At 38.0% G+C, this 23929-nt stretch overlaps 2 protein-coding genes across 5 annotated transcripts in view; both read right to left on the bottom strand.

The window, feature by feature from the left end:
- Positions 1-1603: 1603 nt before the first annotated feature.
- On the bottom strand, positions 1604-22040 carry KIAA0408 (KIAA0408 ortholog). The gene is made up of 6 exons (XM_027551043.1): positions 21987-22040; positions 15131-15385; positions 10221-10580; positions 10053-10132; positions 6401-7733; positions 1604-4358 (listed from the first exon to the last, which is right to left on the bottom strand). The coding sequence occupies exons 2-6, from the start codon at positions 15263-15265 to the stop codon at positions 4185-4187; spliced, it is 2082 nt and encodes a 693-aa protein (XP_027406844.1). The 5' UTR covers positions 15266-15385; positions 21987-22040; the 3' UTR covers positions 1604-4184.
- The window catches only part of SOGA3 (SOGA family member 3), a 67661-nt gene continuing 59035 nt past the window's right edge, over positions 15304-23929 (bottom strand). For 3 of the 4 annotated variants that reach the window (XM_027551040.1, XM_027551039.1, XM_027551041.1), the window contains exon 8: positions 15304-15385. The gene's annotated coding sequence lies outside the window, so the exon portion shown is untranslated. Of the gene's footprint in view, positions 15386-21986; positions 22035-23929 lie in introns of all 4 variants that reach the window. The other variant, XM_027551042.1, reaches the window with a different exon arrangement.

Here is a 23929-nt window from a genome sequence, read left to right as displayed (position 1 = left end):
TTCTTTCCAGAAGTTGCCAATCTTACCTGTTGGATTCATGAGATCATTGTAATATGTATCAGATTTTAAGTCTTAAGATTTTTTTTCCCACTGAGACAAAGATTATTTTCTATGATAAGAATTCCCACAATAAAAAATGGCTAGGCACTTGCCTTAAAACTCCTCCTGCAATTTTTTTCTTTGCTTTCTTTTACTTTATGAAGCTCATTTTTGGAGAGGCTTATTTTCTGAGCTGTAATAAAATGAAGGTCATGGGTCTAGATTCTGATAAAGTTACATGCATACTAAGTTGTTTCAGTCATGTCCAACTCTTTGCACCCCTCTGGACTGAAGCCTGCCGGGCTCCTCTGCCCATGGGATTCTCCAGGCAAGAATACTGGAGTGGGTTGCATGCCCTCCTCCAGGGGATTTTCCCAACCCAGGGATAAAACCCATGTCTCCTGCAGCTCCTGCATGTGGATTGCACATGGATTCTTTACTGCTGAGCTGGCAGAGAAGTCCCTCTGATTAAGTACTTGCTACTTAAGAAATGTGCAGAATTTGAAGTGAAATAGCACTCTACTAGAAATCTGTGGGGCTTTCCGGGTGGCTCAGTGGTAAAGAACCCACCTGCCAAGCAGGAGGTGCAGTTTCAGTCCCTGGGTCGGGAAGACCCCTGCAGAAGGACATGACAACCCACTCCAACATTCTTGCCTGGGAAATCCCATGGACAGAGGAGACTGAGGGGCTACAGTCCATGGGGTTGAAAAAGAGTCAGGCACAACTTAGCAACTAAAACAACAATAACAAGAAATCTGTGTGTGTCTAAAAATAATGTAACTGCTTTCATAATGTAGGAGCAAATTTCAGAGGAGTATTTCTTTTTAAAACAAACTTAATCAGACTTAATAAGCAGATAAATAGACATCAAGTGGTGTCACTGCATGAGAAACTAGATGTGTTTGCATATGACTGGGTGCAGGAGTTCAAGCAGGCTTGGTCTTTAGACTACCATCTTGAGATATTTTAGGAGAAGCTAGGTTGAACTGTGTACATATTTGAGTTTAGACTTTAGAAAACTCTCAGCTGGAGTTTCACCAGTAAAAGAGGAAAATATAAATGCTCTTCCTCGTGTATACACATGCCACCACGAGTGTTTCCACACCTATTTTACTTGATAGTTTCCAATGACTGAAAGAGATTTCATTATTGAGTAGCTGTTTGTCAGCAAGTGTGACTAAAAATCATTTTAAAAAGTCTGTGTGGGAAAACAGATTCTCGTATTTAGGTCCAAATGTTTTCTTAGTATGACGTGGAGACTGGCTAAATCCTCTATGTAGAAGTAATCATGTTTTGTGCATGATAATATCTGGTCTTTGTCATTGTCTATGTAAAAATAAATTAAAGTTATGAATAATGTTTAAAAAAGTGAATTATACAACATCATTTGTATTTGGCTTTGATCATAAAGCAACACAGGGAGCATGGGCAAGGGTTGTGCACATGTACACACACACATACACACATACAGGCACACGGGCACAGAAACTCACACTCTCCTCTGCCTCATTCTTCTTCCTTTCTGAGATCAATCTACAACATCAGTAACTCTACTGAAATAATATAAGATTTTTTTTCCCTTCAAAAGTCTGCCAGGGAAAACTTCTAATCAAGTGCCTCTGAAAGGTTTATAAACCCCTAAAATCCAGTAATGATGGTATAATAAAGGTAAGTTTTGGGGGAAGAAAATGCCCATCCAAAGTAGAAAAACTACTGGCTAAAAGTCACAATACATCAAAAATGTATTTTCCAGGATAATTTCCATTTAACTGATAGGTTTTTCCATAAAAAATTATAAAATATGTAAAAGAGAAGACAGAATATTCAAATAATACTTGTTTTAGTTTTTCCAACGTTACAATCAAGGAGTTGGAGTAGATACTAAGTTTTTTTTTTTTCCCAGCGCTAATATTCTATGATTTTTGTCAACATAGGATGTTAAAATGTATCCCACTGTTTTATTCAGATGGTTAGAACAAGTGGCACAAAATTGTGATGTGTGACAATATCACCCTTTTAATTTACAGATAAGGAAGTCCCAGAGAAGTAACATGAATATATCCAATGATACACATCATTAGGGTATCAATGAATGTCACTGCTTCCAAATCTCCCTAATTAGCAAGTATTTTGTTCTGTGTTATTAAGGACTCAAAATTCCCTCCCCACCCCTGGAAATTCTCTTTTAGTAGTTATGGGGTGAGGCCAAGAAGTAAAAAACAACCCTCAATATTTGACTTGTAATTCAAGTTAGGACCACAGACCCACGTCAGACTACCTGGGATACAGCGAAGGAGAGGAGGAGCTTTGTCGCACAGCCCTTGGGCAGGCTTGTGCCCCACTGTTACACAGCAGGATCTTCCGGTTCATTATCTTAGGCCACAGTCTCCCACCTCCCCAGGGTCTTCTCCCTTTTAGATGAACAGCATATTATATGAGTGACATCACTTGATATCTAGGGTACTTTTCTCTTACAGTCTTCCTATGGAAAAGGATATGCCTGAAACAAAAAGAATTAAAAGACTGGATCTGTAGCCCTTTCTTACCATCTGCTCCAACCTCACGTTCTAGAAGTTTAATTCTGCTCAACTCCCGGAAACTCTTCTTATCGGAAAATATGAATCTGGCCATCACCATGCAACAGTCTTGAGCCTTTAAGGCAGTCTGGGATTCAAAAATTAATTACTGTACGTCAAATCATGGTGTGATGAAGTGAATTTTCCTAAATTGTTAGAATGTATCACAAGGAGAAGGCTCTTTGAATATCTTTGTAATAAGAATTCGTTAAGCTTTTGGTAGTAAAAGAAAAGTTTAAATAGAATTACTATCTAATAATGTAGTTGGCTTTATACAGAGACAGTGGACAGCAAAGTTGCTTCTAAGATCATTCATGTAGAATTCCAAGCACCTCAACGTTCCTATTTCTGTCAGCTCTCAGTATATGGATATTCACTGTTGGCAAAGTGCAACCACCAAAAAAGTTTCTGCCCCTTATGCTACCCACGGATGCCAAAGGTTAGTTTAAGGCTTTTTGAATGTAGCACACTGCAAGAAATACAATTCAGCTCTCAATGAAATATCGTTCCTGATTTTCTTTGTTAATAAAAATTTGAAATAGTCTCTTATCTACTAATTTCAGGGAAAAGGTTAAAAAAGGAAAAAGTGAATAACTTACCTCTCACAATATGCATTGCTCCAAATGCTGAAAAAAAGCTTACTAAAATTTTGCCAAAATTAGAATTCAGCCTAACCAAATTTCTTTTTAAACCATATTTAAGGTATGTTTGTTACTGAAGTTGTCAAAATAAATTAATTGTTTAGTTATGTTGTTTATAAAGCAGTCTTATGCTGGCTCTGAGGATCAAGTATACAGCGAAAGCTATAATAGACTGCTGAATGATATATAAAAGTTTTTGTGGACATTTTATGTTTGTTTTATAAGGCTGATCTGTTTCAACCTATTTAAACTTTTTATTTATTAATATTTAAAAGAATAAATGAGGAGATCAATGGTATTAGTCTATCCTTTTTGGGTTAAGGAACTGAGTTGGCTGTAGAAACCTACTAACCTTAGGTATATGTATAGTTAGTTTTCTATGTAGCTGGGGCCAAGAAAGTGGTTAGTTAATATATGTACCTCAAACGCCTTAAGTGGATACCTATTAAAAGGTACAAAAATATAAATAATACTGTGTATTTTAAAAATTTTTAAATAAACACAAAGAATATATAGGTATATATGTTATAATTTCAAAGTCAACACTAGCACATAAGTTTTACTTATCTAAATACATACTGACATTTCCTGTATCAACACATGCACCTACAAAACACATAGCCATGCACATAACCTTGCTTTCTGCCACTTGCAAGAAAGTCAGAATATACAATATAGTACACTGTTTCGATGTAAATCATGTTGGCAAATTAATGAGGATGGCATTAAAAAATTCTGATCTAGGAAATCAAAATACAAGAAGATAATTACTCCATAGATTAAAAACACTGAAGACTGATGGGAAGTTAAGGTTTAAATTGTCCCAGTAATCTTGAAAGATACAGAAGAGATAGAATTGGTTGTAAACACTCGGAATACTCTGTTTGGCAATCAGGACTTTTGTAGTCTAGCAATCCAGGCCAGAGACTTAGACCATCGATGCTTCTGATCGCAGAGGAATGGGGAAGTTGTGGGCAGTTCTCCGCAAGGCAGGGGGTGCTGAAGGAGATCTAGATGCCCATCTGGATGGGAGACGGCGATTTGCTGGTCTGGCAGGTCGGGAAAATCCTTTTCCAGGTGAGGATTTCACTGCCATGGATTCCTAAGACACAAAAGAAGACCTTCACCTCACCATTCAGGCACCAACAATGAGCTTAATATACTATGGATCTCAACTGTAGGATTAATGTATTTACCATGTTTACAAGCAAGAAAAATTGAAGAATCTCTTTGTCTAATATTTGTGGTCTGGGATGTTTTCATCAAAACAGCTCACTTTGAATATGAATATGGCATTTTCTAATCTTGTGGATCTCGTCATACTAAGTTTTAATACAACTAATTTCTAATTTCATAGAACTAACCATGTAAGTTAATCTTATGTTAGAACTCAAAGTTTATGTCAGGTAACATTGATATGATGGAACTAAAGATTTTCCTTAGTGGAGTGTTAGGATATTTCAGTTTTTTAAAGATAATAATTTAAAGAAGAATTAATTTGTGTCCGGTTATTTTATGTCAAGTTATTGACACTTTTAGAGATCATAAACAAAAGGGACACAAATCACCAAATGATTTGTCTGATGCTATCTTTTTTTTTGTTCACTAAGAACCACTCTTATTATCAATCTTTTAAAAGCTTCAAAATTATCTTCAAAAGACTTTAAAATAGAACTTTGTTCTTTTTAAAAATATTTACTTTTGGCTGTGCTGGGTCTTAATTGGGGCATGTGGGGTCTTTTGTTGCCGAGTGGGCTCTCAGTTACCATGTGTGAGGCATCTCTCTAGTTGTGGCTCTTGGGGTTAGTAGCCCCTTGGGCATATGAGATCTTAGTTCCCTGACCAGATATCAGACCCATGTCCCCTGTATTGGAAGGTGGACTCTTAACCACTGGACCACCAGGGGTGTCCCAAATATAAGAACTGCTCTTAAGGATCTACAGTAGAGGACCCTTCTCAAATCTCCAATCATTGCAAAAATGGGAAATATTTAATAATATTTGTTAATGAGAATTTTGGGCTGATCATTGTGTACATGCTCCCACGTCCATGCCCTTCCATGTGAAGCCAGAGGACCTTACAGGTATCTATGGGCTCAACTGAACAACAGACATACAAAAGCAGGATAGTTATTTGCACTTTGGGCAAACAGACAAAGTTTCTGATCAACTGGATGTAAACTGATATTTTTGTAGGACTTGAAAACCACATAAAAATTGCTCACACCAGAAGGAGGCAACTTGCATCCTTTAAAAACTATGCTGCATACACACTGTGCTTTGTAAAACTAGGATTTTCAAAGTATTGCCTATTATAATAATATGTCACCTTGGAGCTTTTTATAAATTATGTGTATAAGGTACTGATGGATAGCTCTTCACTGTAAATACAGATCTCTTCAACCTCTTTTCTCCCCTCTAAGATTATACTCTTTTGCAAGCACACTGTAATAAAAAAAAGGTAACAGTTTGTTTAAATACCCATTTTGGGGGGACAATTTCCACACAAAGAATTTATACCTACAATAATGACTTTAAAGTTTTTATGCTATACTATCATTTTTTTTTTCATATACTGCCTTTTAGCTCCACAATAAGATAACTTTATGAGGCACTATTTTAAACGATTTTTTTTAAACCAAACTCATATTCATGTGAATAATCCCATGAGGAAGAACACAAATCAAATTCTGGGAATGACTGAACCAATCATAGCTAATAACAGAAAAATACAAGTTATTTTTAAAATACTTTCCATATACTTTAACAAATATAAACACTTTAATAGGATAAAATTCTATAAATGAACAAACTCACATTCAGAATATTCTTTAAGAAAGAAACACAACAAATAATTGATCATTTTGTTCTGGAGCCCATTTATTACATATATTTTCTGCTATTTCAGAATTTAAACAAAAGCTGTAATGTGCTAACCCCAGACTTAAAAACTAAACTTTTAAAAGTTCGTGCTGAGTTACAATCCTAAGGTTTATATTTATTCACAAATGAAGGGTCAAAGAACTAAGAAGATGTCAAAACATTTGCCTATGTTCTATTTATATGAATGGGCAAATGACCGAACTCTGAGCCATTGCTAAATATGGATGCAGTTCCACCAAAATATGTTAAATTGCTTTCTCACCTCAGTTACCTTTTTCCGATCTACTCCTTGCCTCACTTGCTGTGCTCCATGCATTGCTGTCTTGTGCTCAAGCTCTTGTTCTATTTGGAGCTTTCCTAAATGTTGACCTAATGTGGCTCCACCACTGACATCAGAACTACATTTGGTCCAGTTGGCCTGGAAGCATCGAGAATTCTGCAATGCAGACCCCGCAGATGTCTCATAGGTTTTCAGCAGCTTTTCCACCACACCATAATTTGACCTGGGGTCCGCAGACCTTGGCCGGCCAGACAAACTACTTGGTCTCCAGTCATGCTCGTGAAGCATATTCCGGTAACTGCGAGGGCTTATGGGCTCCCGCGTTTGTCTGAACTGGCCTGGTGTGGGTTTTTTGGTGGAATTATCAGGCACATTTTCCCTGGGCACAGGCATGGGGGCACTGGTTTTCAGAACGTCAGAAACACTCTCACTGACTGAGACGTTGTCTGTGCACGCAGTCAAGGTCTCACAGCGCTGAAGATCTTCGGATCGTTCTGAGCAGCTTTGACTTTGTTGTACAGCATGACAATTTCTATCTGTTCTAAATACAATTCTGTTAAATTCATCAGTCTTTTTTGCCAGCTTTTCATTCCCAGTAGTCTTTTCAAAGCCATAACTGAAACTTCTCAGTGGGCCGCTGCTCTGTGACGCTAAGGAGCTACAGTCATTGCTTATATGAAGATCAGGAGGAGGTTTAGCAGAGTGATCTGGAATTACCTTTTCATATTTCGGCTTATTGGGAGTAGAGCAGGCTTTCTGAAACCACAGTGTAGAGGGGCTATTTTTTGCACAAACCCCAGTGTTGCACGACCACATGCTAAGTCCAGCATTTTCATTACATGGAGGCTTGTTATCTACTTTGGCTTCTGGTGCCAAAGAAGGAAACGTGATACCATCATTCAGAGTCTTCCCTTCATTTAGACCCAGCAGTGGCATCTCATCATGCTTCCAGAGAAAATGAGGGTGGCTGTTCTTTTCACCTTGACCCTCTTGGGCCACCCAGCTGCTGTGGTCTAAACATTCCTTCCAACTTTCATGGGCTTGTGCAGAATATGAGCTGGGAAAATTTCGAGATGTGCTTCTTGGAGGAGGAATTGGCGGAGTTTCACTTCTTTTCGGATCAGTTGTATCAATTCCATCTTTTTTCTTGGAATTGTTCTGGAAAACATTGGTACAGCTCAGATTTTTTCTGTTTTTCCATTTTTCGTTTTCTAAACTGGTTGAAGGAATGCACTGGCTGTTGTTGATCATGTGACCTCCATGAGGAGTATTCATTACATTTGGTGTTTCCTGGAGAAAAGAATCTGACTTCATCCTAAAATTATAAAGCATGCTATATTAGTGATGACTTTGTTTATGATAAGCTCTTAAAAGACACTGGGCCTAAAACAATGGATTCTGATATAGGAAAAGGAGTCACAACTTCCTTAAACAATATTTTTATATAAATTTCCTAGTACAAAACTTCAAGTCACTTTTGCTGTAGGATAAAGACCACCACTCAGTGTTGTATTCAAGACTATATACGTAGTCTGATCCAAACTGTCTTTTTAACTGTCTCTCATTTTCTTCTATTACCTGAAACTTCACCTGCATTTAGACTTTGTATAGTCTCTTGGGTGTCTCCTATTGGTGTTCCCATTTCCATAGGTTTTCTCTTGCCATTTCCTTATGTCAGCTTGGCCTACTGAATTCCTATTCATAATGTCTTCTGAGCTCAATCTCCTCCCCTCGAATTTGAAATAACACTCTAAGAAATTAATGAAATAACATTCTATTTCATTCCAGAAATCTGAATCAAAGCACAGAGAGACATGAGCAATACCAAATGGGAGGTGTTATTTGGACAAGAAAGAAAAGTGAGCTTTTTTTTTTTTTTCTGATGAGTAAAGGACATATTTTTTTTAAAAAGCTGCAGTAAAAATCATGTGGCTGCTCAAGCTACAGTGAGTAATCTGGCATAGATGGAATATAAAACAGAGTGGGAAAGAATGATGACAAATAAGAGAGAAATGCTAGGTCAAATTGTAATAACTTTGAATTACATATTAAGAATTTTGAGCTTTTTTTATAAAGGCCATGAAGTCACAGTGAGAACTTTATACCAGGGATGGTTTGTAAAAGCAAATTGGAAAGTAAGAATTTTCTGAATTATCGAAATAAAAACCTAAATGTAGCAATAATGTGGGTTCACAAATTAACATTAATTAATCATATTGATAAATAGAAACCACATTTATACCTATTTAACTTCCATTATGAGATAGCTTATAATAAAGCACAGATGAATGCCTACTAGGCAAAAGCTAAATGGGAAAAGTGGAAGGCAAAATTATGTATAAAACATGGTTGGGTAAGTAAAATCTGTTGTTAAGTCAGTACAAAAATTCTCTCTGAACTTCCAAAGAGATGAAGAAAAATAAGGGTTCACATTGCTATAGCTTCTCAGAGAAGTACGCTGTCCCACAAGGAGATAAATGGTGATTTTAGAGCAATCCATCACTTAACTTGCAGAGAATCCAATTTATTTTTCAATTTGGCTAAAACTTACCCTTAGAATTATATAGGTGTTTCTGAACTGAAACAGCATTTTTACAGCACTGTGTAAATACATATGTGGGTATGTATTTACAGTACGTTGTTCTGAAAATTATGAATGCTTTCATTATATACATAATAAATGTAGAGAAATAAATAATTCAGAATATTTCAGCAGAACATCATTATAAAATTAAAACACCATACTGTTAAATTTGACACAGCTTAAAGATGTATTTGGAGAAGGCAATGGCACCCCACTCTGGAGTGGAAAATCCCAGGGACAGAGGAGCCTGGTGGGCTGTAGTCCATGGGGTCGCTAAGAGTCGGACACGACTGAACAATTTCACTTTGACTGTTCACTTTCATGCATTGGAGAAGGAAATGGCAACCCACTCCAGTGTTCTTGCCTGGAGAATCCCAGGGACGGGGGAGCCTGGTGAGCTGCCGTCTATGGGGTCGCACAGAGTCAGGCATGACTGAAGCGACTTAGCTTAAAGATGTATTTAACTAGGTTAACCCAGCATACTGTTCCACTGGGCAAATACTCCAAACAAAAAGAATGCCATTGCATACACTTGTTAATTTACTATTTATTATGGTGAGTGTTGGGGTTTTCCAGGTGGCTCAGTGGGAAGGAATCCACCTGCCAATGCAGAAGGCAAAGGAGATGTGGGTTTGATCCCTGGGTCGGGAAGATCCCCTGGAGGAGGGCATGGCAACCCACTCCAGTATTTTTGCCTGGAAAATTCCATGGACAGAGGAACCTGGTGGGCTATACAGTTCCTAGGGTCGAAAAGAGTCAGATATGACTGAGTGACTGAGCACAAGGGCAAGTATAACTAAACTAAACATCAATAAAAAGTAAAGTACACATAATAGTCAAATTATAAAGAAAACAAGATTTACTTTAAGAATTAATGAACAAAGAAATGTACAATTTAAGCTTTTATCTCCTAAAATAACAGATTTTAGTAACATTACTAATTCTTGCTAACAAAGTGTTAAATGTGAAAGGTAATTTGGATTCATTAACTTAAAACAATATCCGTCTTGATTTTTCAACATAAAAATCATCATAGATGTACCAGCCTACCTTCTGTGGTTAGACCGCTTTCGAATTTCCTCTTGAAAGTTGCATAATTCTTCACTAACTTTGGCAAGTTCTTCAAGAGCCTTTATACATATAAGCAATATCATGTTAGCCCTTTGAAATGTAAATATTTCTTTAGAAACAGTCCAAGGCAAATCCCGTCTTACTTACTGTGTTGAGGGCGCCAGAGCAGCTCTTGTTCTCTGCCTCAGAAGTCCTCAGGTCAGGCCAGGCCCCATGTTCTTTTTGGTTGTCTCTGGCTTCAGAATCCATATACCCTACTTTTGATTTTTTGATTGTTTTTTGTTCCTTGCACACTTGATTTCTTTCCCTGAGTAAACTCTGCTCTGTTTTATCTTTTTTTCCCAGAATGTCCCTGGGATGTATCCCTGTAAATTTACGTTGTCCTGAATTGGGGTAATCTGGAGAAGATTCCATTTTATCTCCAACAGCCTTCTCACAATCAAGATCAATGACCTTAGCACGTTCACTCATGTTGATTTTCCTCCGACGCTTTACTTCATGGCAGAGCTATAAGGAAAACAAAGATAAAGTTTTCCCCCTAACCCACTTTCTCAATAGTTTTGATCCTAAACACAGTGTCCTGAGTTCTCTTAGCCATATTACTATATAGTGGGTCTTCCCAGGTGGCACTAAGGGTAAAGAACCCACTTGCCATTGCAGGAAATATAAGAGACTTGGGTTTGATCCCTAGGTTGGGAAGATCCCTTGGAGAAGGAAATGGCAACCCACTCGAATATTCTTGCCTAAAGAATCCCATGGACAGGGGAGCCTGGTGGGCTACAGTCCCTAGGGTCAGACATGACTTAAGCTACTTAGCACGCATGCATACATAGACTGCTCCAGGGCACTAATGCTTATGCTTCCAAACTATGCTTCTAAAATCTGGATTAGGTGGAGCAACTTTTGATGAACCATAAAGACTACATGTAGTAGGGCAAAGAAGGTAATTTCTATTTGACTAGAAATCAATTCATTCAAAAATGACAGAAACCTGCGTTTATATATAGATGTCATAATGATACAGAGCACTGTTAACAAAATTGGAATGACCTCAATCAATTACTGGCTGCTGCTGCTAAGTCGCTTCAGTCGTGTCTGACTCTGTGCGACCCCATAGACGGCAGCCCACCAGGCTCCCCCATCCCTGGGATTCTCCAGGCAAGAATACTGGAGTGGGTTGCCATTTCCTTCTCCAGTGCATGAAAGTGTAAAGTGAAAGTGAAGTCGCTCAGTCGTGTCCGACTCCTGGTGACCCCATGGACTGCAGCCTACCAGGCTCCTCCGTCCATGGGATCTTCCAGGCAAGAGTATTGGAATGGGTTGCCATTGCCTTCTTCCAATTACTGGCAATGTGCTCTAATTTAACCAACATTAAGGCCATATTTTAAAAATATATGATCCTACTTGTAAGTCAACATTGAACTGTCTAAATGACTGACAATCTCACATAGTAACTCAGCTCATTCTGTCCCCTAAGTAATTGTCTCATCATCAAAAGACGCTTCTTTAGAATGTTACGTGAGTGAGGAGTAGGTAATTCTCAGACTTGCTTTTTTTTTTAACTTCCAAGGCTATATGCATTCAAAAAAAGTTTCTTCCTTTGTCCTAATTAAATGTGAGCCTGTCCTATGTAATACAATTGAACTCTAAGGCTTTGATCATCTATTAGTTTATTAATTGCCCCAAATTATTTCTTGAGGATTTAGTTTAACCTGCAGGCAATTAGTGACTTTCTCTTCAGGCTTGAGTTCTGAGAAAGCTTGTCAAATTCCAAAGACTGTCAGAGAACTATTAAAGCAAATGACTCTACATTTTACAATCACATCCTATATCTGCACGAGATCTATTAATCAAAGAATAACAGATTAATTTCTGCTCAGTATTTATGCAAATCTCAGAGAGAAGCACTAGAACATATTTAATGCCTGAAGGATATGCAGTGCATTTATTGCCCTAGTCATAAATTTGTCATTGGATAAAGTCAGGATAGCATCAAATTGCCATCATGAATCAACCATTTTGGCTCCCGTAAAATTATCTGCACTGAACTTCTGTGGGCATTATAATTTTGGCCGACCTTGAGGGGCATAAGAAGAAGCAACCCTCAAAAGCACCAGGCTAAATCTAAGGATGTTCTTGGTGGCACTGTCCTCTTATAGAGGAGTCATGGGTGAAAACAAAATTGCTTCAATGTAAAATTAGGGACCAAAGTACTATTTCTGGAAAATTAGTCTGATTTTGTTTCCTGAATATTGAGAAATATGCATCTGATAATTGTTTGTTACTTGCTAGAAAGACAGACCTGCTGCATGCATTTTGCAAGGGATCCTTCCTCTTATCTTCATTTCACCTTTCTCTTCTCGTTTTGAAATACTTTAATTTACACAGAATTCTATTTGACATCTTAAATTCTCTTGGGGACTTAGGTGACGTATGAAAAAACAAAAAACATTATACTATTGGGAAACCATTTACTCTGTGCAAGGAAATCTGTTACTTGGTCCTCAGCTGTTTTCAATGGGTATCTGATCATTCAAACAAAGGACACAGGCAGGAAAGATGGCAAAGTGATTAAAAAAAAGAAAAATTCCCAGCTGTCTATTAACTCTGTTAAGAGTAACTATCTGGATCAGTCTAGGTTTCAAAGATCCAAGTATCTACATCTTCACTTTGTAACAGCAAATGCAATGATTGTGGATAGTGGCTGAAAAAAGAATCATTAGCATCTTAATACCCAATACTGATCCTTTCACTAATGATATATTTACTTGGAATCACAGAAGTTATAAGCCTGCACCTAAAATTGTCAAATTTTCTAGCATATGACTTAATAAGTTGTGTCTGATTTAAAACACAGAATTTGTGATAAATAAGAAAGAAATACAGTCTCTTAGTCTGGTGCTACTAAAGAACCTGCCTGCCAATGCAGGAGACATAAGAGACACAAGTTCGATCCCTGGATCGGGAAGATCCCTTGGAGGAGGACATGGCAATGCACTCCATATTCTTGCCTGGAGAACCTTATGGACAGAGGAGCCTGGTGGGCTACAGTCCACAGGGTCGAGAGAGTCGGACACGACTGAAGTGACTAGCACGCACACATGCACACGCTTGTAGTATCTTACATTTTTCCAAGTGTAGACTTTTAATTTTAGTTAACAATATTGTCTTGACTTTCTATGACATGTGAGGACAATTTCCTGTTTTTCCCAATCTTTTCTAACCCAGCTTTGTAGCTTCTAAGCAGGAAGATATTAAAGGTACATTATTACAGGTACAAATACTGGGAGTGGAAAAGGATACATACATACTCTGCCATTTTATATAAGGAACTTGAGAGTATCCATGAATTTTGGTATCCATGGGGTCTCCTGGAGCCATTTCCCGTGTCTACTGAGGGACAACTGTATTGTTATGACAAGGGGGACACAATGCTAGTCTTCAGGTATTGTGGAGCATCCTCTCTGGGTGGGTAGTCTGGGTAAGCACATTTTTCAAACATATTCTCAGGTATGGTGCTGTACCATGCATGCATCATGACATAAATAGCACCACAGCTACTATCCAAGATAAAGAAAAAATATTCCATTCCTTCTGTCAGTATTTTTACGGACTATCACCTAAGTTGGAAGTATGTTTAATGCCTGCTAATTGATAGGGCTCATATCCTCCATAGATGGAATCAGCAGAGCTGTCAGAATAATTATTTGACATTAACAAATTTAACCAGACAGCAGACTGTCTTAGCTACCATCTTAAGCTACATGGCTTAAACAATGGGCTAGACTAATCCTGACTCCCTTAATTATTTTGCTCAGATGCTAGAATTATCTGAGACTATTATTTAATGGATTTTCCAAACCTTGAGAAGCCAGTGACCTATGAGTTCAGGTTTCAAACTGGCATTGTAGACTCTGATTTAGCCATCTCCTTTTTGATCCAATTGAACTCTGGGTGGAGGAGTTAACAGAGGAAGCAAAATGTATTTTCCAAACTATAGAAGGACAAGAAGCAAATTCTCCTTTCAATCTGCAATCATCTACTACATGCCTGACTTCTCAGCTGGATTTTCCAAGAACAGTCTAACGGCCATGTGTTAGTCACTCAGTCATGTCCAACTCTTTGCAACCCCATGGTCTGTCCATGGAATTCTCTAATAGAGTAATGGCTATTCTTTTTTTATTTTTCCTTTTAGCATGCCAATTTTTATTTTATTCATAACTAATTACATGGCTGTTAATAAGAAAATTATTTGCACTATAAACAAAGCATCAGCATTGATTGCCTGTGAATGAAGACCAAGGAGTCTGTTAAAATAACTGTCTTGACAATGTGCCCAAAACCATGTAAGTCAACAGCAGAGATGTTACAAGAAAGCAAGATAAGTATAAATAATTTTCAGTTGGAACAAGCCTGAATATACGTCAATGCAGATAACTAAAGGAAATATTCAAGGTCCAACAGGCTGAAGGGATTAAATTATTATTTGTATCAGATTCTGGGCATGTCATTTTTCATACTCTTTTATAATAAATGTGCCAATAAATGTGGTGCACCTTGCCAGAATAAATATGTCCACTGTCATTTTCTTTTTGAAATACGACACTCCTTTTGGTTATACTGAATTATTGAGTACATAATTTCCTTTAGTAGATGTTATTCATAAATTATCTCAGAAAAGATCTAGTTTTAATGCCCAATTGTAATAATCCAAAGGTATGTTCCACTAATTATGTTTTTCTTTTATTTTCACACTGAGCTCAGCATTTGAAAACTCATGCAAAATACATACCTCACTTTTGATGCCATCAGAATTTTAGTCAGAAAAGAGTAAATTGACATATTTTAGAGTTTTCATGCCAAGTTATAAAATAAGTATAGTCTCTACACTACCAATGGGTTAGGTTATGCTATTTTCAGTCTAATTAAGTATCACTGAGACATGTATCTTTTAGGTAGAATTGGAAAGTAAAAACAGTTTCCAATACAAAACAAGCCAAAAGGATTTTCATTCTGAGTTTTAAGTTTCCAAAGTATTCAAACAAATCAACACGTACCTCTTCTATCTTCTTCTGCATTATCTTCCATTGACTTTCCCATTCCTTTCTTTCATTGTCAAACTGGTCCAGTAATTCCATTTTTTCCTTGTGCCAGTTAGCCTCTGTGTTCTCCCACTGCTTGTGCAGGTCCATGGCAACCGTGTGAGTGTTAGTGAAGGGGTATTTCTGTTCGTCTCTGCCTTCTCTTAACTGTTTCTTGGAAGCTTGGAGCTGTTTTATTTGAAGCCGTCTCACTTGCCTTTAAAACAAAGCCTAATATAAACATAACAAGAGAGAGTTCCAAATCCATGTGCTTTCTGGAAACATTTTATCAGACTGTCAAGAGCCATTGACATAAACAAACCACAGGAAAATTGGACTCAAAAGAAGAGATGACAAAAATATCTGCTTAAGAAGAGACTAGCACAATCAAAAACAAAAAAAAAGTATCGTTCAGGTTTTTTTTCTTCCTCTTTCTGAAACCAGACAGCAAAATTACAGTGGACAGGATGGTTAAATGCATGTGTGAGATATAAGTATTCCTTAAACTAACCACCTAATCTAAAGATAGAATTTTTCATGACTATTTAAGAGTGGAAGTATGAAATTCAACCGGATAGTCACAGCTACACAACTGTGGTAGATTCTTCTGCAGTAGAATTACTCCTTCTGTTCTGATGCAACCAGATTATATAATTTTATGATTTTTAAAGTCCTGAGACAGTGCTATGCTACAGTCTTCACTTTATACTGAAGAGCTCAATCTTGTGGCAAATGTAGTTACTGTATCAATAAGACCCCAATGTTGGTAGTCAATCTGGGACTGATGGTATCAGCAAGAAACCAAACTAAAGCATGGAAAAATATTGTCATTATTTTATTTCATCAAGTAAAATACTAAAGCAGCAAAATTATTCTGAAAACCATGTTAGAACTTATCCATGCTCTCTTTTCCTTCTAATAGCAAATTTGGAAAACTCAGCAGTGGCCACAGGACTGGAAAAGGTCAGTTTTCATTCCAATCCCAAAGAAAGGCAATGCCAAAGAATACTCAAACTACCACACAGTTGCACTCATTTCACACGCTAGTAAAGTAATGCTCAAAATTCTCCAAGTCAGGCTTCAGCAATACGTGAACCATGAACTTGCAGATGTCCAAGCTGGTTTTCGAAAAGGCAGAGGAACTAGAGATCAAATTGCCAACATCCGCTGGATCATCGAAAAAGCAAGAGAGCTCCAGAAAAACATCTATTTCTGTTTTATTGACTATGCCAAAGCCTTTGACTGTGTGGATCACAATAAACTGTGGAAAATTCTGAAAGAGATGGGAATACCAGACCACCTGACCTGCCTCTTAAGAAACCTATATGCAGGTCAGGAAGCAACAGTTAGAACTGGACATGGAACAACAGACTGGTTCCAAATAGGAAAAGGAGTACGTCAAAGCTGTATATTGTCACCCTGCTTATTTAAATTATATGCAGACTACATCATGAGAAACGTTGGGCTGGAAGAAGCACAAGCTGGAATCAAGATTGCCGGAAGAAATATCAGTAACCTCAGATATGCAGATGACACCACCCTTATGGCAGAAAGTGAAGAGGAACTAAAAAGCCTCTTGATTAAAGTGAAAGAGGAAAGTGAAAAAGTTGGCTTAAAGCTCAACATTCAGAAAATGAAGATCATGGCATCTGGTCCCATCACTTCATGAGAAATAGATGGGGAAACAGTGCAAACAGTGGAAGTCTTTATTTTCTGGGCTCCAAAATCACTGCAGATGGTGACTGCAGCCATGAAATTAAAAGACGCTTACTCCTTGGAAGGAAAGTTATGACCAACCTAGGTAGCATATTCAAAAGCAGAGAACAAAGGTCCATCTAGTCAAGGCTATGGTTTTTCCTGTGGTCATATATGGATGTGAAAGTTGGACTGTGAAGAAAGCTAAGCACTGAAGAATTGATGCTTTTGAACTGTGGTGTTGGAGAAGACTCTTGAGAGTCCCTTAGACTGCAAGGAGATCCAACCAGTCCATTCTAAAGGAGATCAGTCCTGGGTGTTCTTTGGAAGGACTGATGCTAAAGCTGAAACTCCAATACTTTGGCCACCTCATGCAAAGAGTTGACTCATTGGAAAAGACTCTGATGCTGGGAGGGATTGGGGGCAGGAGGAGAAAGGGACAACAGAGGATGAGATGGCTGGATGGCATCACCAACTCAATGGACATGAGTGTGGGTAAATCCCGGGAGTTGGTGATGGACAGGGAGGCCTGGTGTGCTGCAATTCATGGGGTCGCAAAGAGTCGGACACGACTGAGCAACTGAACTGAACTGAATAGACTAGATATCAGAATGTATGTTCTGATACTGAATTTAGAGTATTGAAGAAAATGTTTTAATCACTTTGCAGGGAAATCTTTGATCATACTAAGCACTGATTGAAATAATTAGATTTCTAGCATTTAGGGCATGTGTACTCAGGATTTTAAGATGAATTTTAAAATACCTGATTGGTAACTCTTTTATAACTCATCTAAAATTTCTGAGATTTATTTACTTACATTAGAATGGGGGATATCCACAAGGTTATTATAAAGATTAAATGACATGAATAAAAAGAGATTTGAGAAAGATAAAATTTCCCCTATTTCTTGTTTAAAAAAAAATCTTGTGCTGACTTCCACTGAAAGTATTTTTGTTAGTAAAGCCAGATACATTTTTAATGGGTAGAAAAGCATGCTTAAAATGTTCAAATCTCCATCTAAGATAATCATGCCTAAAAGAAGTCTTTAACTCTTCAACTTTTTAGGCCACGACCAAAGTGCCTTGACTTATGAGGTGGCAGATGATGCTACTTTTGAGCTAATTCTCAAGAGCCATAGCTGCCTGGGTGCTGGCATTGTCAAATGAAGCCCACAAAACCAGGCAGCAAGCCTCAGTTTGCAGTCATAGAAGGCCGCATATTTCATATCCCAAATATAAACATTGAAGACATTGGATTTTTTTTTTTTTGGTCAGGCTGTCCTGAATGTGCATATCATGTGCTAAACTGTGCCAAACATACACTCTTGAGCTGCAATCTATTAATGAATTATAAGAGACTAATAAGGGTCAAAGAATATCAGTGCTATATGCAGGGCTCCACCCTCAAAAAACACCCCAATAATGTTAGGACCTATATGGTTATTCTTCTCTCAAAAAATTTGTTACAGATACTTTGATCATTCTTACCTACTTCTTTGGCACTCTACTGTGACTAATTTATCCAAGAAAAAGAAGTAATTTCAGATTTAGCCATTAAAAACACTACCGTGTCTCAATTTTATCCAGTTTTGCTAATCTCATTTTCCATCCTCTCTGTCCCCCTTCCCTCCTTTTGCTACCCTCCAGCCCTATGAGACAGTGACCAGAGGTGCGTGCCACAGCAAATGGAAGTTGCCCCAAAATAATGTGTCGATGAAGACATAACATAAGAAAGAGAGTAAAGAATACACAGAACTTTGTGTCTTAGTAAATCTGTTACTGATTTTGATTACTTATTAATCTTCTGCTGCTGCTGCTAAGTCGCTTCAGTCGTGTCTGACTCGGTGTGACCCCATAGACAGCAGGCCACTAGGCTCCTCTGTCCCTGGGATTCTCCAGGCAAGAACACTGGAGTGGGTTGCCATTTCCTTCTCCAATGCATGAAAGTGAAAAGTGAAAGGGAAGTCGCTTAGTCATGTCCAACTCTTAGCGACCCCATGGACTGCAGCCCACCAGGCTCCTCCGTCCATGGGATTTTCCAGGCAAGAATACTGGAGTGGGGTGCCATTGGGTTCATCTAATTCACAGGAAATGGAGACAGTGCTAATTTTCAGAGAATACAGACTGCTTTACTATATGTAATTACTTGTGAGCTAAAACTATCTTGCAGACTAGCAGATATTTAACATTAAAACCTCTTAGGAAGAGTGGAATGCTTTAAGATATCAAGAGAAAGTTGCAAATTTAACCAATCAAGTTATAGAAAGAGAGCAGGCTAATTTCAAGCGACTAGAAAAGAGGTGCTATGATAGTCCATGTTTCATTCCGTCTTTAAACACTAAATGTACAGAAATCATCATAAGAGTCTCCTACAATTATGTAGCAAATGGCTTCAATTTTTCTTTTCATTTCAAATTCTTCTTGAACCACTTTCAAATCAGGGTTAAAGGGCAACAGACCCCTTTCTTTTTTACCTACTTGAAGAACATCATCCAGGAAAACCTTCAATCAGGCTTGCTCCTGGTAACAGGACTACACATGAATCCAGGTAATGTTCCTGAAGCAGACAGAACCCTGCACTTAATTGCAAAAAGCCAAACTCATCACTTAATACAGAGAAGGACCAGAGCTTCTACAGAGCTTCTCTTTTCCAAGACTAGAGCCACATCTAGTGCCACAAAACTCAATGGCTACGGATCAAAAACAAGCCTTTGAGAGAAAATTCCTATAGAGCAATGTCTGTGTCAAATTCTGTGGGTTTATTGTACTTTTCACTGTCTATGTCTTGTCACAAATGTCAAATATAATACAGCTGAATATATTGCTTTCTCCTCCAAAAATAAAGTGGGGTCCAAAGCATTTTGTGAGGATTAAATATGCAAGAGAGAGAATGCTTAATCCAAGCACCTAACACCGTTTCGGATCATACTAGGTGCTCAATAAAGGGCTGCTTTCTCCTCTCTCCTTTCTCCCTCTCTCTTTTTTTGGTCTTCCCCTGCACCCTTCTTTCTTTAATCTATCTTCCTCTAGATAAAACTATGATTTTGATTTAATTAGAAAATTCACAGAAGCAAGTATAATTGTGTGGACTCATATTTTTAATGGTTTTCCTTTGCCTTCAGTGTTTTTCAAGTATTTTAAGAACAGAAGGCAAGTTAAAGATTTAGGAATTTTTTTTATTGTTAGTAAAAATCTGAGTAGATGAATCCTACATAAAACTGTTCTTGTTATAATTCTCCCTAAATGTTAAAAAAAAAAATCCAACTAAATAGGGCAATTTTGTAGGGACATAATGTTCTGAAATGAAAAGCTATGGGGTAAAATGGCTCAACCGATTCAAAAACTCAATTTCAGTGCTTTCTGCGGAGGCCAATATCAAAGTTCTCTTTGTTCCTAGCTATCTCTCTTTTTCGCCCACAGATACTGGTATCTCCGTGGGAGAGAAAGAAGAATTTCTGCTATCTACATCCCTCCCCAGGTCTCCTTGACTCTCCATTTCACTTCACTGTCTCCAGAATTTCATTCAGAATAAAATGTGTAAGAGCACATGTGAAGTATCAGAGGGAGTTGCATTACTCAGTCATGCACACATTCTTCCCCCAACAACTCTAAGTGAGCATTACATAATCCACTTTAACCCACCTCTCCCTCCCCAAGGCCGGAAGCCAGATTTGTAGAAGAGTTGTGAGTGGGTTGCATAAGTATGATGATGAGAGGAAAAGAAGTTCTGCTAACCTTCCGGCCCTACTAGGAAGCAAAATTTAGGAGCAACACAGGACTTTCACAATAAATCAGTTCCATTTTCCATGTTAGGCTCATGTAGGCCATGGTAACACTTCTTCATCTGAGGGATGCTCCACTCTTAACTACACCTTCATCATTACCAGTTCAACCTTCATCTTCCCCACTAAAAACTGGATTTTAGCCAAACAAATGAAACAATGTTAGGAGAGCAGACTGGATGGCAACTTCTCCCTTTGGAAAGTTTTGTTCCTAGTTTGTTTCCTATTCTCTGATTTCCTTTCCCTAAACATGCTACTTTTCATATCATGGAAACATTTTCATTTGTAGGAGGTTACACATTCCAATAGGAATGCCACTGGTACTGCCAACCTCACAATTCCTAGAACAACCGTTTGCCTTGGAAATGCTTTGCTTCCTCTTAACTTTGAGGAATCAGGAATTCCCTTGTCTATACCCATCAAAGTTACACACCATTTGCTTCCAGGATTCTCCAGCCCTTTCTCCAGGCTATTAGGAATCACTTGCAACAATTCAACTGATTAACAGACCTTATTCCTCCCTTAGTGTTCACTGGCAAAGGCATCTTTCCAAAGAAAACCATGACTTGATTCTGTTACAAGGCAAAAGGGAATTTTTAAAACTGGCTATTTCAACATGTTCTTTATCTTCCAATAGGGTCAAAGGGATATTACCACACACAATTCTGAAAAATCAATTTTGCCTTTCCATTATCTTTTTGTTCTCTCTTCAGTTATATATTCAAACTAGAAAATATCCAAGGATAAACAGATGCCTAAAGTTAACCAGCTTAAACAGTAGAAGACATAGATTAAGGTTCCCTCCTAACTGCAGATGAACCCATTATGAATGTTATGCACTTCAACTCAAATTACAGAAACACTTATCATGCAGTTGAGTAAACCATCATCTTGGATGAAACCACACTGATTTATTTTTCCCTGCCATTTTCAAATGCCAACAATTTCAAAGACTGTGAACTTTACTCGGCAAATGTTAAAAAGTCTTCATCCTAATGAAACTAGTTTTCAAATAAATAAATTTAGTGAAATCCTACAGCAGGGAAAGCGGTTTTCAAAGTTCTGAGAAGCAGTGTTTGAAAAACCGTCTCACAGAGCGGATGGCACCATCAGTCCAGAGTCAGGATATCCACTCACGGCAGCTGAACCCTTTCTTCCCTGGGAGTCAGTAAAATCCGTTACGCACCCCGCCCCACTGTTTTGAAGCCCAGGCACTGATGCTGAATCAAGCAGATGTTGAAATCACCCTCCACTTAAACCGTATCCACAGCTTTAAACATGTCAGCAGCAGCCCCTCTCTATATTTTGCCACAATTACTCACTTGCTTTCAAACTGTCAGAAAACAAACATACCTTTTTGCACTGGGGAGAAATCCTACAGAGGTCCAACCACCGGTCAACCTAGCAATGGGAGGACAACTGGTTGTTTTAGAGTGAAAAGCCTTTGACGTCTTGGAGCAGTGAATCTTGCTTCTTTGCATGAAATGGGAATATAAAATCAGTCCAACCATTCAACAGAGAAGTACTGACAAGTCCCTTTGAAATCTCTACCACTTTCACAAATCAAAAAGCTGCTCAGCCCAGTGTCACAGTGGCAGCTGAGACTACTGTGACGTCAGTTTCTCGGAGGCGGCCTTCGAGTCACCTCTTCCAACCAGAGCTCTGTAACTTTAGAGCAGCTCCTACTCTGGGTAAACAACTCCAGGTCCAGGACATTTTTAACTTTTATAAGGGAGCCCAGTATTTCTAAACTTGCCAAAAGAGCTGGTGTTAATATCTCACGATGACAATGGCCAATTTTAGATTTCACTTATTTGGAAAAGTTAACTCCTTGTTTACAGGCAAGAATCATCTGGCCTACCTCTCTCTTCCCCCCTTTCAGAACTGCGCTTTTTGGTCCCTTTGGAAGTTGGTGTTTTATGTGGCAGAAATTTCATATATATAATCTCAAAAGATTTGTGAAGATGTATCAAACTTCTGTCTTGAAATAAGGTAGAAATGGCACATAAAGACTAGCCTCCTTCTTTGTGATTCATTGGTAGCTTGCTGCCTATATCTATAGCGATGGTGATGTCTTTCTGCTAGAGGAAATTAGATACCATGGGAAAGGACGGTATTTATTGTGGGAAGGAAAAAAGAAACAATGAGTTACTTGTTTTCAATTAAGGCATGCTGCAGCCTAATTCAGCAAATATGCTAGATAAAACTTTAAATAATAAGGGCTTATCCTCAAGTCCAAAGTCTGTGTGGTCCTTAAGGCACTACATATTCACTCTCACAGTATTTTGCTGCTTCCAGATAAATGGTTCATGGGGAGCTAAAATGTTTACTATGTATAACCTTCTCATAGTAGGACTTTAGTATACGTAGGACAATTAAATGAAATCATACTTTGTGTTTCGAAAGCCCAGCCTCATAATCTCAAAAGCAATTAACAACAATAGTAGTTATAGTAATAATAGTGATGACTCATGGAGAGACAACTCTGCACAGCTCTGTGCTAAGTACTTCTAATAACTAATGTATCTTCATTTTAGTTCACTCTTGCAGAAAATGTGTCTGTAGATATGAATCCAATTTTACTGATAAAATCAGGGCTCAAAGAGGCCAAGTATCTTGCTGAAATTCACAGAAGCTTGACTACATCAGAGGAGTAGGTCTTAGAACTGGATTCTCTAATTGAGGACCCTGGAATTTTGTCACAGAGATATTGGTTTCAAATTACTGCTACCACTTATCTGTGTGAACTTCAAGTTTGTTAATTCTGTAAAGGGATAATTTACTTAGTAGGGATGTTTTAAGAGTATGGGGGGTGGGGGAAGGACTTACAGTACCAGGTACTAGGAAATGTTAGCTCATTCTGCCTCCATCCTTATCAGGACAGAAGGAAGATCTTGGCAAGGGGGTGGAGGTGGGAGTTGGGGGGAAAGGAATATCCCCAAGGCATCTCTACAGAATTATCTAATGAAATTGTTTCTCCTACCCTCTCTGTCACTCCAGACCTCTTAATTTCAATGTGTCTTTTGTAAATCAAATTCAGACAGTTTTCCACACCCTGTCAGAACTTCAGATAATATGTAGCTAATTACAAAAGAATTACATTGCTCTCTCCTCTGTACTTCACTCAATAGTACCTATTTCAATGTCATTTTTGACAGATGTTCCAGTAATTATTTTTTGCAGTTGTTTCATCTGCATCTTGTCATGGTAAAGTTGACCTTAAATTATATATAGAATAAAAATGAGGGATGAAAAACTGATGGAATTTCACCCAAGTCTACCATTTTTTTCTAGTA

Source organism: Bos indicus x Bos taurus, chromosome 9 (assembly GCF_003369695.1).
Source record: "Bos indicus x Bos taurus breed Angus x Brahman F1 hybrid chromosome 9, Bos_hybrid_MaternalHap_v2.0, whole genome shotgun sequence".
Classification (NCBI taxonomy): Eukaryota; Metazoa; Chordata; class Mammalia; order Artiodactyla; family Bovidae; genus Bos; species Bos indicus x Bos taurus.
The sequence above is the reverse complement of the archived record's forward strand: the minus strand, read 5'-3'. Positions and strand labels throughout refer to the sequence as shown.